Source organism: Tachysurus vachellii, chromosome 25 (genome assembly GCF_030014155.1).
Source record: "Tachysurus vachellii isolate PV-2020 chromosome 25, HZAU_Pvac_v1, whole genome shotgun sequence".
Lineage (NCBI taxonomy): Eukaryota > Metazoa > Chordata > Actinopteri > Siluriformes > Bagridae > Tachysurus > Tachysurus vachellii.
The window spans coordinates 7,075,431-7,090,794 of NC_083484.1; the positions used below are offsets into that span (position 1 = coordinate 7,075,431).

Consider the following 15,364-nt stretch of genomic DNA (forward strand, 5'->3'; position numbering starts at 1 on the left):
TTGCGCACCGGGATGCGCGAGCAGCCTGAACATGGCTCTCTGTCGGATTTACTCATCCCTTTTTCTTTTTGTTCTTTACACTTTACCAGACTGTGAAGCACTGAGAAACCATCCGGATAATGAAGGTAAGCTTTAAAACAGTTATTATATCCAACGTTTTTATTATTACGCATCAGCTTTGTACTGCTGTCTCTCCTAATATCCAATAGGAAATAATGCCACTGAGCTCGGCAGCATATATGCAGGTTAACTAAGCATGAAAAATAATATTTTCTTGGTTTATATCCTATAGTATTATAACATTTATTGGCTGTATGCGCTCCAGATGTGATTGTTGGTTTCCAGATGTGTTCTGCTGCTTTACGCATAAGAAGCGGAACCCATGTGAACACAATAATTCATGTACAAAGTCACGGAATAAGAGAATTCATAACATGGTATCTTGTGTGTTTGTGTGTGAGACTAGATTGTAACATCAAAATAAAATAAACACATAGCATGTGAGGTCTGACTGCTGAATTGGTCCAGAAGAGCGCACTGAAGAGCGCAAAGTAGAGTATCTTAGAGTCAGTGGTATCTTAATATCACGGATTTCCAGTTTCTAAACATTACCAAATGGTACAGCTAACTTATTTAATAGTAGTACAACAGTGCTGTTTAATTCTTCAATATGATTATTTAGTAGGTACTGATTTATTCAGAGTAGTTCAGGAATTTATTATAAATACACGTTTATGATTTATAAAACACTTTTAAATACGTTTTAATTCTCAATGACTTGCATGGGGATGTAATCGAGTGGAGTAACTTGTGGCATTTAAGTACACATTTGATCAGTTAAGGAGTCAGTACATTTCAGTACTTAAGGAGTCAGTACTTTGGAACATTTACTAAGTTTTTCATTAGAGTCTGCTGGTTTCTCTTTATATACGTTGACAAGCTGCATATTTTAAGCTTTAGAAAACTTCAAGAAAGAGAATAACATGAAGCTGGTGAGGAAAGGACTGTAAATAGATGTCATAATGTTGGTCTTGTGGACATTCTGCAGCAGAAACCTGTCATTCATTAAAAATGGAAAACTGGCAAATTGCTGTAGTACAAGGAGAATAAAACATTTTGATTCAAGCTGTGTTTAGAAAAAAAAATCAACTTACAGTGTTTTGTGTCTTTGAAATCTGGTATTCTAAAAAACCTTTAATTGTAAAGTATAAATAATAATAATAATAATAATAATAATAATAATAATAATAATAATAATGATGATGATGATGATGATGATGATGTGAAGGTTTTAACATGAGATTTCTATAACTATACATGATAAAAAAAGCTGTTCTGCTGCGTTTTGTAATCCAGTTTCCTGTAATCATGTAGTAATTCCTGTCAGCATGTAGTGTTGATTCAGTTGGGTTCATTAGAAAATCATCAGTTGTGCAGCTTGCAATCCTTGTTATATACAGCAGGTGGTACCCTGGAGGTCTTGTGTTTAGGTGTGTGTGTGTGTGTGTGTGTGTGTGTGTGTGTGTGTGTGTGTGTGTGTGTGTGTGTGTGTGTGTGTGTGTGTGTGTTTGTGTGCGTGTGTGTGTGTGTGTGTTTGTGTGTGTGTGTTTGGTTAATGCAGAAAGCAGAGCCTTGTCTTCTGTGGAATTTTTTTTGTGTTAATGTTTTGTCTAATTGATTACAGTTCTACAATTTTTCATATTAGCTTACTTAAAGTGCAACACCAAGAGCTGAAGAATTGTGACTGTTTTGTTCTAGACTATATCTCTGAACATTAGAGATATAGAGTATTGAGGCAGTGCACCTTCCATGTGACTTATTGTCCCACTACAGTAAACATATATATACGAGCTTTACATGAATTGAACAAGAGGCACTATAGTATTCATATACTGTATCTGTATAGAATTAATTTATCGAATCATCCTCAGTATGTTCAGTATAGCATCCATATTTTAGATTATTAAATAAAACCAAATAATAACAATATACTTTAAAATTTATTTATTATAGACTTGGCAAGTACAGGCAGAACACGGAAAAGAAGTTCTCAAAAACTGTCTGCATCTTAAAGGTCATTTCCTCATGGGACAGAAACAGAACCAGTCAAGACTTGTATAGTGTCTGGCAGAGTCATCCGGCACCAAATTTATTACTTCAGGGACAAGAAGAAAAAAATTTGACAAGGAACGAAAATGTAGAACACAGTGTGGATAGGGAACCATTATTTTTGTAGTAAGACAAAGCAAAATATATTGTAATACACTAAAGACCATCCAACAATGTGTAGCAACTGGAGGTTTAACGAATGCTGAGGCCAGTTTAGGTCTGGTGGGAATACCCTTAGAAAATCACAGGAAATTGTTTTCTATTTCCATTAATGCTTTTTTGTTTTTTCAGCAAATGTCTTCAGTTGTTATTTTTGCTATTATATTGTGTTAAGATCATTGTCAAAGCTCAAAACCTTTAGTAGAGTACTTTATATATCTGTATGAGAAGATGTTATCATTATAATCTTAGCATTATTCCAATTTAATTCTAATGCTAATTAAAATTGTAATCTTAGCATTATTCCAATTTTAATGCATCCTTTACCTATACTACATTCTACACAGATGGAAATCAGACATGTGTAAACTGTCTTGAAAATGGCTCAACTTGTACATAAAGGCATGGCCCTTGTATCTTCAGGAGACCTTTTAGATTCTTCCTCATTGGCTCTCATTAGCTCTCTTTTTGGTAAGTGGTCCTACTGTGTTTGGAGAGGCCTTCTTCATGGTCATTGTTCTCTCTACTTGGCACTGTGGCAGAGAAATTAGCATGAGAAAAAGTCTTCTTTTATACTCTGTTTAGAGGCCATGGTGAAGGAAGACTGGGTTTCATTGTTTCTCTTGTGTTTTGGCTTTGCTATTATTTTCTGATCTGAGATCTTGAACCAGTTGGTTTTGTTCAAGCGTGGTAATGAAGCCAATTAATTGGCTCAATCTGTGATCGCAGTCCTACAACTCGGTCTTTCATTGATGATCATATTCTCAGCCATGTAGACTTGGAAATTAAACTTAGATCATGTATTTATTTCAGTTAAACTGGAGCACATGACCTCTCTTATCCTGCTGTTAATCAGTTGTGATGTAAGACTCATAGCTTTCTGTAGCCCTAGATGTGATTTTGATCCCGAATTCTCTACTACTGAATATGAATATCCTAATCTGTAGTTTCATCTGGTTTTAGAAACTGATACAGAAAGGTGATTTTGTTTGGATGATACATCAGTCTGTAATACTTTGGTCCACAGCTCAATCATTGGTGAGCATCATAACATACCAGAAGCCAAGGTGCTTCCATACATCAGACCATAAACAATTCAATTTAATTCAAATGTATTTGTATAGTGCTTTTAACATTGGACAATGTGTCAAAGCAGCTTTACAGAATAAAAGAAATAAAGTACAAAAAGTTTAATATTATACAAAGATTAATATAATACAAATATTAAAGATTATTATATAATATTTTTAGCATACTGTAGAAGACATAATACATTCAGGGGTGGGAATCTAACCCTGGCAGTGTGAGGCAAACATGCTAACTTCTTTCTTTCTTTCTTTCTTTCTTTCTTTCTTTCTTTCTTTCCCCTAATTTTCTCTTCACCAAATCCCATCCACGATTCAGTACTTCTCCTTGCTACAGCTAGGCTAAGGATAAACACATACTTCTCTAAGACACGTACAACCAACCAACTGCACCAAGAGCCTCGTGTTCAAAAAAAGATATACAGCATTGCTACACCGCTAAAACACACTTTTCACAAGAAACATGCCATAAGCAGTTTGCTCTTGGAACAGGCTCAAGTTCACTTATGAAGTCGGTGTGAGCAGCTGCATTCACAAGAGAGGATTAATGTAGCAGATGTACTGTATTGATTAAGATGCAAGAGCTTCAGATCTCCAAACCGATTTTATCAAAAGCCATCGTCCTAAAAAGAAGAACAAGTTCCGATGGAGTCTGCGTGCTCTTACCTCTCTAAACTCCAAAGTTTAAGCTCATCTCTGTCAGACCAATTCAAATGATAAACAAATAAATAACCTCGTTATGCAAGACGTGCTGCTGAGACTTAATCGAAATATCTGTATCAGGGTTTTGCACAGATATTCACACACTTAGCCTGTATTCAAACACTGAAATCACTATTCAGGTATTCATTATGCTGCACATGAAGTCGTCGAGAATATATGAAATATTTTGATGTAGAGAGTGGCACTGTCATGATGAGCAGGGAAGAGTTATGCAGGGACTAAAAAAAGTCCACTTATTCTGAATGTTGTTAAGTTTTTTATTTGAATGACATTTTCACTGCTCAATTCAGTGGCAGGTAGAACTTTTTCAAGGTTTAAAATTTATCCAGAGTTAAATAATGCTGGATTGGTTGCGGCTACAGTGGGACTTCATGCTGAAATAATGAGTTGACATTTAGTAAAGATTTCTTAAAAGAGGACATTGATTACACCTTAAATTCAGATTTCTCTCCTTCCTTTTCTTAGCGATAGACCTAATATCATTTATACTTATGGATAGTCACACAGTAAAAGAGAAGCCTAATCAGAGCTAACTCTGGTTCACTTTGGTGGACAAATGTCCACTGTCTGCCTGTGTGCTTTGTGGCTGAATGCAGTCCCACAGCTTCTTAATGCTTGCCGTCATTAGGCGTTTCAACAACATTGCTTTGGATTTAATAGTCAAGCCCTCGACTGGCCAGCTAAGCGCACTAGACTTTTGCCATCATACACTGTCTGAATGTGACTGCATTCTATTGAAATGGAAAAAAAATGCAGAGCACTGAAGTGGACACGTACCATGAAAAATCGGATTAGCCATAACAAACGTAATAGAAGGTATTCAGTTATAAGTGAGCTTTCATCTACTCAGGGAGAGAGGAACTGTGGGTAGGCTTAAATCACAGGGCTCAAATCTCTTGGAGGACTCAAGTCGGGTTTGTTGATATTTCATTAGTACTGGGAGAGAAATGGAATTCCTGTGTCTGTTAGCTTACTCCGCAATCCTAATCCTCTCCACACTCCAGCATCCTCTCCATGTCTCCACCCTGCCATTCAAGTCACACATTATGAACATTAATGATGACTTGGCCAGGATGTAAAGTCAGTTGTCACTTTTTGTCAGTTTTGAATTTTTTTACAATGTGTATTTTCATACATACAATTTTTTTTAACTAATATGATGGAAAAACAGAGCCTTTATGTATGAACATTGATAATAAAAAAAAAAGTCCTTTAAGGAATACAGGCAATACTTTGCTGAGGACTGAGTTTTGTAGTAAAAAAAAAGGTGGAAGTATCACTTCAGACGTAAGTTCATGTGAAATATAACGGTTCATTCGACTTACCGGTGAGTAGAAATTCAGCTGTCAGAATTATGGCATTTTCAACCTTGGCATGTTTGACAATGTGGGAAAAATAGATGATAGTCTTCAGTTAACTTAAAAGAAGTTAAACTGTGATAAATGATGTACATTTTCCTTTTCAAACAACAAAGTGTAGAGTCAACGTTTTACATTTTACAAGCAAACATATTTGTATGTTGAGTGATCTAAAGCTATTGGAATACTTGTATACCTTAATTAAAGAGAAGAAATGTTGTTTTGTTTATTTCTGGTGCTTTGAACAGGCGTTTAAGTTGATTTGATGCGAAGGAGCTTGAAGTTGAGAAGACTGCCCTAATTGACAAGTAGGGATTTTAATTTGAGGTGGTGTTTTCAGTGGCTTTTACTGGTGGGAGTTTTTGAATTATAAATTATAACCTTAAGTTAGATGAAGTGCCCATGATGCCTATCTATAGCAAATAGTGCAAACAATGTGTACTTTAAATATATTTTTTATTTCTATCCTATCATTATAGCACATTATAGCATTTATTTTTGCACATCTACAATTTCCTACAATTGATTATTTAACTAATTAACTTGTTTGTTTAAGCATTCTTGTTTAGCCTAAGATTCAGGTGCACAATTTTGTAGGGATGCAAGTAATGAATGTCCTGGCAGTGTCTTGGAGGTAAGACATTAGAGCTTGTTGTCATGGTATGTACTAATCCACCGTGTCCTTTTCAGCACTGGGTAATCTGGTCACTTTACTAGTCAGTCCTAGTACCTTGTTAGTCCAACTAATTAGATATGATTAGCTTTATTAGCATGTTCATTGTCTGGTTACTGGCTTCCATGGTATTTGTAATGACGGCATAGATGTGTTTGAAATGATAAACCTTTATTAAGTTTATTTAAGCAGTGTTATTTTGTAGATGTAGAACTGCACATGGTTCTGTCAACCTATGAAAACTGGTAGTTTCTTACATTGCATCGCTCCAAGAAATACAGATTAAGAACAGGTCATGATATTGTCACTTATTGCGCTGATACAAACACAAATCCCTGCTGAAATGCATGACTTCGTCTGAAAGGCTTCCCGAAATATCTTTTGCGTACTGTAGTTGTAATGTTTAGAATAGCTCAATATAAACTCAGATCCAGAAGATGATGATGTCACTCTCTCGGTGTGTGTCCTCACAGGTGTGTAACAGTGCCTTGTGCTGAGATCTCTCATGAGACTGTATATATGATCAGCTTTCCAGAGCAGGAATAACCCTCACTGAGACACACACAAACAGGGGCAGGTGTGGGGCAAGATGTGTGTTCTTCTAATGAGGCATCCCAAGAGTGTGCTTTCTCCTCCTGAGTGTGACTACAGGTCACCATCTCACGCTCCATCTAACAGGCCTATTTGTATCAGTCATTGTTCCAATCTGGAGTCTGTCAGTATTCTGTGAAACACATTACACACTATTAATTTGGAAAGCGGTTCTGTGCCTTTTTGTTTCTTCACTCACTTGTTGAAGTGCTTCCTGTTTCAAAGGTAGTCTGAGCATTGATAGAAACCAGTCCCAAAGGACTTGTTCTTCTTCTGGCCTCATGTTTACATTATAATACATACATAAGGTTAAACTGCTTTGGGCTTCCATATGCCTTCTGTCTAGTTGTTTAATAAATGATTTCAGTATCCATGAGTATTATTAACAGAATATTGTTTTAATCATTAGTAGTTTCCTTCTACTGGTTTAGTGAATTGCTAATAAGTTGTGTTTTGTCACTGCATTTAAACATCTGTCAGTGTCAGTGTATTTGTTCAAATTTCATGAAAGTGCTTTTAAAAATTGTCCAATAATTTTAGAATAGCCTCATTTTTGAGTTTGATAAATAACAATCATCAACATGCTAACGAAGATATTAGTTATTGTTCATCATTGTGGGATTAATTTTTAAACATTTCCTCAATGTGAGCATTTTAAGTTTATGGGTCACTGATTATTTGGGTTATTTGGTTTATTATTATTTTTTTTTTAAAGATATATGTTAGATATTTTGTTAACAAATTATCTACTTCATTAAAAAATGTTCATTAATAGATCCTTGATATAAGCTGCTAATGTATTACCTATGTTATGCCATGCAAGCTGCATATCTGACAAATCATCCTATGCTACTTTTATATTTACTCGCTAACTTCATGTGGATGTAATGCATATAGAATGAATGAAGATTTGATTATTTGAATGCTGCCACCTCAAATGGTTAACATAATAATACAAGATTGTTTTCAGTTTGTATTGTTTGAACATTTTAAATAAAACTTATCATCCATCACCTTCTGTAAGACAGCAGGTACTTCCTGTTTTTGGACCTTTATTTAGCACCATGTTGTCTTCAAAACGTACGTTTTATCCAAGTGAACATCTGTGTACTGGATATCTCCTATCATGGAGCTTTGGTGGTCTTTCTCAGAGATAAAATACTGCTGACTACCATATCAGCAGATATGTCCATATCTGTGGTGCAGAAGCTCTAAGCACCTTCAGCTTAACTCTACTGTGATAAACTGCTGCAGGTCATGACTTCCTGTCAGCAAATCATGTGGCTCATTGACTCTCACTCATCTGCTAGTTTCTGCATGATGAACAAAGTGACTAAATGCTGTAGTACTCATGTATAGAAGTGACAGTGTAAGGGAACTATCCTGGCCAAAGCTAAAATAAGCATAATTTAGTAACTTATTTATTTATTTATTTATTTATTTTTATTTTCCTTGTTCAGTGAAACATGGAAAGTTTCAGTTCTTGCCTGAGTCTCTTTTCTTTTCTTTTACTTCATGTTAGGCCTATTTTAAAAGTCTAGGAACTCAGTTGACAGTTTCCTGTTGGAGGCTTTCTTTAGCCCCGCGGTGAGCTATCGTCTCCCTGTGGACTGCACCATTCACACCTGACAGCTCACTTCCTCTGACTCCAATGTATATTCTTTTGCCTGGGCATATCCTTATGTCACATATGTGCAAAAAGCCAGACTCTGAATGAAACTAGACTTTCACTAGAGTTACAGAGAGACCATGAGTATGGGCACTTACCTGTATAATACTAATCACATTTACTACACTACTAAAATACACACTAGGTGTGTTACTTTAAACAGGCTGTGAGGGTGCACAGTATATTAATGCTTAATATTAATTCATATGAATGCTTAGCTTTCTCTGTAGCCCCTAATCGCACTGAAGGTGCTTGTTGATGATGCGGTTTAGTGGTTAAATTAGTTAAACGTGATCTCTGACCATGATGTGAGCGAATAGGGGTCCAAAGAGTTCATCACGGAGAAACAACAGAGGTAGATTCAGGAATAAAGGGTAAAGAAGAGGTTTGGTGTACCATGTCTTCTTTTTTATTTGTACTTTAAACTAGTGTAATTTGTGCAAGAGTATGACATTATGTAATGTAATAAAGCTCAAATATGTGTTATGTTGCGTAATCACGTTTGTGTTCCAATTTCATTTTCACATCAGTTCTAGATACTGTAAGTCTAGAGGTGAAGATCAGTGTTGTCCTGAATAACTGTACTGTAGTATCCAATGTGATTGCATTAACTTTGCTGAATCAAAATCATGTTGTAGTTCTGTAAAAAGTATTAAACATTTTCATACCTTCTGCAAATCTATCCTACAGCTGTAACAAATCGCTTGGAAGCACTCTTCTTCTCCTACTCCCTTCTCTCTCTCTATCTGTCTGTCTGTCTGTCTGTCTACTACCGAAACCCCACACCCACCCCCCCCGACCCCATGTGTGTGTCTCTACCTGTTTTCATCTCTATGCTGTTTTGCAGTCATCAGGCAATTTGCTGTCAGAATAGTATGTAAAAAAAATTGAAGCATTTCTTTTCTCCCTGTAGAGCTTCTTATTTTAGTGAGCATTACATTTCCAATCTATGCAGGACGAATTCTGGTGCTTTTATCAGATTATCATTTTATTATATTACAGACAGTGTAAATGCACATCTTCATATGTCCTGACACTAGGTTATTTTTTTATGCTTTATTACTATAAATATACCTTGGAATGAAATTGCTCATACTTTTAAGCTCTATTAGCCTGTCTGGATACATCTATTGTACTGTATGTTTAATAATGTCCTCTGAGTAATACACTGGTAGCCCTTGACTCCAGACTAATAAAAAGTAGTGATTAATAAAAGCACGTTTTTTTTCCCCTTTACATTAAATTTACCATACATGAAACCCATAATTATACCTAACCTGATATAAACCCACAAAGCATTGGATAAAAAAAATTAATTATGTGTCATCCAAGCTTACACACAATTCCCTTTTAATTAGAGGTTGGACACAAATTTTTGAATTATGCTACATTTTTTAATTTAACGCCATAAGGTATGCAATGAGAATGAAAAGCTGACACACAGCATGAAAGAGGAGGAACATTTGAGGTTTGAATGTGATTAAAAATTAATCGCTCTGCTTGCCTGGGCTGTAATTGGTTTGGGATAAAGCTCAGAATGGGAAGTTCGGGGCTTAGGCTACAGGGAGACAGTCTGACTTACATAAATAGAACTTGCGCACTTTTATTTTACATCCTAATGAATGTTGTTTTAAAGCAACAGGTTTAACATGGTAATAAAAATGTTTTTTATTCTTACAACAGAATTCTGTTTTTTAATTAAACCTTAATATATTATATATGACCTTTTCTAAGCCACAGTCATTGTTAGATATTAAACACTGTGTTCTTTATAGGTAAATCAGGGGTTAAAAGCACCAGGACTTTGCCATTTATAGGGAAATGTTTTGGGAGAGAAGTATTAGTAAAGGATTAAAGCTAATATTTATGATTTAAGATTTATGCAAACGAAATGCAAGATCCGAGTAAGCATGCTTCATATATACACATCAAAATTAATCTCTCTCTCTCTCTCTCTCTCTCTCTCTCTCTCTCTCTCTCTCAGTTACACTTCTGGACTCCATGTCAGCTCCAGGAGATCTAGGCTGGGAGGCCTACCCATCAGAAGGGGTAAGTAGTTTCCTTATTATTACCTGTCTGGAATCTATACTTTATCTGCTTTTGGTTTGCTGATCCTCTTCCAAGGAAGGGAACAATATTATGAGAAAAAATCCTCAAAATAAAACATGGCACATTCACACGGAGTCTCCTTCATCCTCATATATATGTTTTTTTTATTTTATATTTTTTTTCGTTTTCAAAAGAATCACTTACCCCAGACAAAAGCTCAATTGTCAGGTCAGTTTGTGTTCTTTAGTAACCCTTTGACCTCACAGCCAGGTGGCTCTGCTATTATTCTCCTGGGTTTGAAGGCAGAATTTCGCTCATCTGTGACCCCTGGCCTCTCAGGCAGATATTTTTGGTTATTACAGAAAAGGAATTTTCAATCACAGCTCTTTAAAATAAGGGTAATCCTTCCCAGATCCCTACCAGCATTCAAAATCATGAATAAATGAATAAATAACTCATGAAAGAAAGCAAGGACTGTTGTAGGCAAGTTATATGGCTATAAAATGGAAATGTTGATTTAGAGGCGACTTCCTCCTGTTTCTGAACAGAGAAACAGCTTCCTACTGTTCAGCCGGTTTGTTCTTGTTGATTACCGACATTTTAATACAGCATTTAATTAAGTCTCCTATTTAATGCTTTCATCATTCAATTGTCAAAGTCTATTCACACAGGACGAAACCTAAACTGGACAAAAACATCTCAGAGCACTAGATGTACACCCTAAGCTTTTATTTGAAGCCACTTAACAGTTAGACAGATTTTTACTTGGTATAAAATATGTTTTTATCTATCAGTAACAGAATAAGTGCACGTGTGTCATTGAAATAAAACATCACACATGATCTGATCAAATTATGCACTTTTCACTTAAAGGTCTTTGTTTATGCGAGAGCCGTAGTTCATAATTCTGTTTTAATCACCGCACTGTCTTTTCTTCTCATGTAGTTTTATGCCATACTCAGTTCAGCAACACTGTATGAGTAGGATGGCTTAATGACATATAGTAGGTGTTTCCAATTACAGCCTCATCTTATTTATCCGTTTCATGTTCCTAACCAAATGTGCTTGACAGCTTTAATACAGATTTCTTTAGTAATCCTTTTACCCTACTATATCCAGCAGTTTGCAGCATTAGTAGTGCAATATATTTATTATGAACACAACTCGGGGGAGCACGGTGGCTTAGTGGTTAGCACGTTCGCCTCACACCTCCAGGGTTGGGGGTTTGATTCCCGCCTCCGCCTTGTGTGTGTGGAGTTTGCATGTTCTCCCCGTGCCTCGGAGGTTTTCTCCGGGTACTCCGGTTTCCTCCCCAGGTCCAAAGACATGCATGGTAGGTTGATTGGCATCTCTGGAAAATTGTCTTTAGTGTGTGATTGCGTGAGTGAATGAGAGTGTGTGTGTGCCCTGCGATGGGTTGGCACTCCGTCCAGGGTGTATCCTGCCTTGATGCCCAATGACGCCTGAGATAGGCACAGGCTCCCCATGACCCGAGGTAGACCGGATAAGCGGTAGAAAATGAATGAATGAATGAATGAATAAATGAATGAATGAACACAACTCATCACTGAACCATGTGCAGATGTGGATTGGGATGAGGATCCTGCAGGGAAAATAAAAAAATCTGCAGGACTGGGAGGGTTTTACGTTTATGTTAGCATGACAGGGGATCAAATAAGGAGCTTGCAGGACATAGAAAAGTGACACTGATTAAATGGTGAGTTAGTCACAATGTTTCATTTCATGTTCATTTTCATCACCTTTTGGACTTTTTAGCCTACAATTTGTGAGTGAGTTTTAAGGTAGAACTATTTCTCCTGTTGTCTGTGTCTTTCCACATGCAGTGGGAGGAGATCAGCGTAATGGATGAGCGTAACATCCCCATGCGCACGTACCAGGTGTGCAACGTAATGGAGGCCAACCAGAACAACTGGTTGCGCACAGGACTGATCCCACGTGCTGGCGCACGGCGTGTTTACGTTGAACTCAAATTCACACTGCGTGATTGCAACAGCCTGCCTGGTGTTCCTGGAACCTGCAAAGAGACATTCAATGTCTACTATCATGAATCGGATGGTGCGGTGCCACCCCCACCACTACGGCACGCTCGCGAGAGCCAGTATGTCAAAATTGATACGATCGCAGCAGACGAGAGCTTCACCCAGAGCGATGTGGGGGAGCGTGTCATGAAGCTCAACACAGAAGTGCGCCACATCGGGGGACTCAGCAAGCGAGGCCTCTACTTAGCATTCCAGGACTTGGGTGCCTGCATCGCCCTGGTATCAGTTCGAGTGTTTTATAAGCGATGCCCGCTGGCCGTGACGAACCTGGCACTTTTCTCTGACACGGTGACAGGTGGAGACCAGGCGCTGGTGGAGGTGCGAGGGTCCTGTGTGGAGTATGCTGAGGAGCTGGAGGCACCACGCATGTTCTGCAGTGCAGACGGAGGCTGGCTTGTGCCGATTGGACGATGCGTGTGCAGGCCTGGCTTTGAGGAGATTGATGGCCAATGTCAGCGTGAGTATTACCAAGCTTAGGGGTTTACAGAGATTAAAGGGAGTATAATGGAAATCCAGTCACATGATGTGTTCTATGATTGAGATCTAACATAAGACAGCTGTATGTGAAGTGAATCATAATTTGTGATTTTTGTGTGTGTGTGTGTGTGTGTGTGTGTGTATACACTGAAATAAACACATTCAAGTACACCACTCTAGGTAATTGGAGCGTAACAGGTAGGGCTTAAATTACATGGAATTCTAGCATCAGTTATTGAGAAAGCTTCACAATTCACAAAGCTTTCTCACTGTCTTGTTACAGAGCAAATGCTGCTGAGAAAAATAATTAAAGTTTGGATTTTCACCCCTGGAACTTTCAGAAGAAATGAAAGGTTGATTGACAAGTCAGTTGTTTCAGAGATGTAAAAATAAAAAGCATGTTTTTGTACGTTTCTCATTTCTAAGACAGACTGTCCAATTGAAGTAAAACCAGCTTTTGTATTTGCTTGTGGGGACCTGTCAGTGGAAATGGAGTCTATTCATATAGAAACACTAGACGTGATTGTATGTGCTAGGGAAGTTTACCAAGCTTTTTATTTATTTCACTGGTCATATGGTTTCGGTATAATAAGCAGTGAAGTCCTGTAAATTGGAAAAAAATAAGTGCTTAATATATAAATTTACTTTAGAATCACACTTCTCTTGCACAGTGGTCCATAGTTATGTTCTACCTCAGCTAATCTCTTCTTTTATCCTAACTAATTTTTTAAAATCAACTTTATATACTTTATATATGCGATATATGCAAATAATCTGCCCTTTCTTTTAAATATAAGAAACATGGAAGCAATTTTAAATGCCGGGCATGCTAGAACTTATTTCCAGTCATGTCTTTTCTATAAGAAGCCTCAATCATGAGTCTTTTAGTAAAGTTGGTTATAAATCTTTTCACAGCTCACAAATTACAGTTTATTAATTGTAAATTTAGTTGTTTTTTGGTACCCATGTGTGCTCTGTACAATTTTACAGGGTGCCAATTCTTTTGTCCTAATAGAATGGTTGGTCTGATTTCTGTTTATTTCTTGTCATTAATACGAAACGAGTATCACAAAGTTTTCAATAAATGCATTTATGAGTATGTGATTAATTAAGAATTCATACATGGTTTATAGCTTAGCAATCAAGAATTTGTGAGTTTCCTTATAGGTAACTTTTCAAACTCAAGAGCTGATAAAACGATAGAAACATTTTCGTAACTACTAGGATATAGATGAATACCGCATTTCAGGATTTTCCTGAATTTTCCTGATTTTTGCAATTAAATGTTCATATTTAACTTGATAAATGTGACCTATTGTCTGGTTTGCTGAAGTTGACTTATATCATTAAGATTTGTTAGAAAATGACAAACTTTCTCCAGACTTTTCTTGGACAGAATAAAACACAATTGTTGTTTCTTTCTTGCATGCCTGCTGAATTAGTGAAGCAGAATCGTTGTCTCTTGTTAAAGAAATCTTGTTAAACACCGTTAATTAATAATTCGAGATTGTTTACTGCTTTGTTTAACATTGATCTGAATAATTTTGGGTAGAAAAAGCAAGTTTTCTATACAGTGACTAATGAGATGTATAGCACTGCCATTACAGTGTAATTGTTGGTCTTGTGAGTATTGTATTAAGTTTTAGTGTTTGTCATTCAAAGAAGTAGCTTCTCACCTGCCCCTGCTGTCATGAAGACACCCCAACACTATTCGGTGATGAGTGCTAATCTCACATTATAGTTCATACTGTGTAGCTCTGTATTCATATCATCTGAATGGAGATGCATAGACACACGCCATACATGCATGCTACCTCCTTTTAATCAGAAATCCATCAGCTATCTATCAGCTTCATCTTGGCAAAAGACTAGCGAATAATCCTTGTTTGATGTTGCAGTTCCCATCATGACAGACAAAGATGAGCTTTTCAGACCTACAACTGAAAAAACTGACACACATGGCTGCGCACGGGTGGTAGCCTTTAGGGAAAAAGGTAGACAGCTCGTTCAGCGTCTCCTGCTTCGTCATGTGTATGGTAATGGATTTAAGCACGGCTCTTTGTGCTCCCCTGTCTCTTTCATCCAGCGAGGCGCTAATGGATTCATTAAAGGGAGCTGCTTGCCTGACACCGGAGACGTTCTGTAATTACACTCTTATTGTTGCATTCCCTGCCTATGCCTGTCTGATTTTTTTGTACCCCTTGTTTGCCTCTTGGTGTCCCCATGTGAGATAGACTATGCTGTGTGCCTGTCACTTTGAGACCTCTGTTCTTAGGAGCCTGACACTTTTTAAATATTCATAGCCCTTTCCTGGACTGCTGAATCGAGGGCGGATGTGTAGGTGGGGGGAAGGAAATGAGAGAAGGACGACGGTGATTTTAGCAACAAAAAAGTGTTCGAAATGGGACCTG

The 15,364-nt window shown here is 37.2% G+C and overlaps 1 protein-coding gene across 1 annotated transcript in view; it reads left to right on the top strand.

Moving 5' to 3' along the window:
- Positions 1–15,364, top strand: part of ek1 (eph-like kinase 1) — a 75,543-nt gene continuing 60,179 nt past the window's right edge. Inside the window, exons 1-3 of the mRNA XM_060861900.1 lie at positions 1–125; positions 10,352–10,416; positions 12,261–12,933. Of these exons, the coding sequence (XP_060717883.1) occupies positions 32–125; positions 10,352–10,416; positions 12,261–12,933 (832 nt within the window). The 5' untranslated portion in view covers positions 1–31. The remainder of the gene's footprint in view (positions 126–10,351; positions 10,417–12,260; positions 12,934–15,364) is intronic.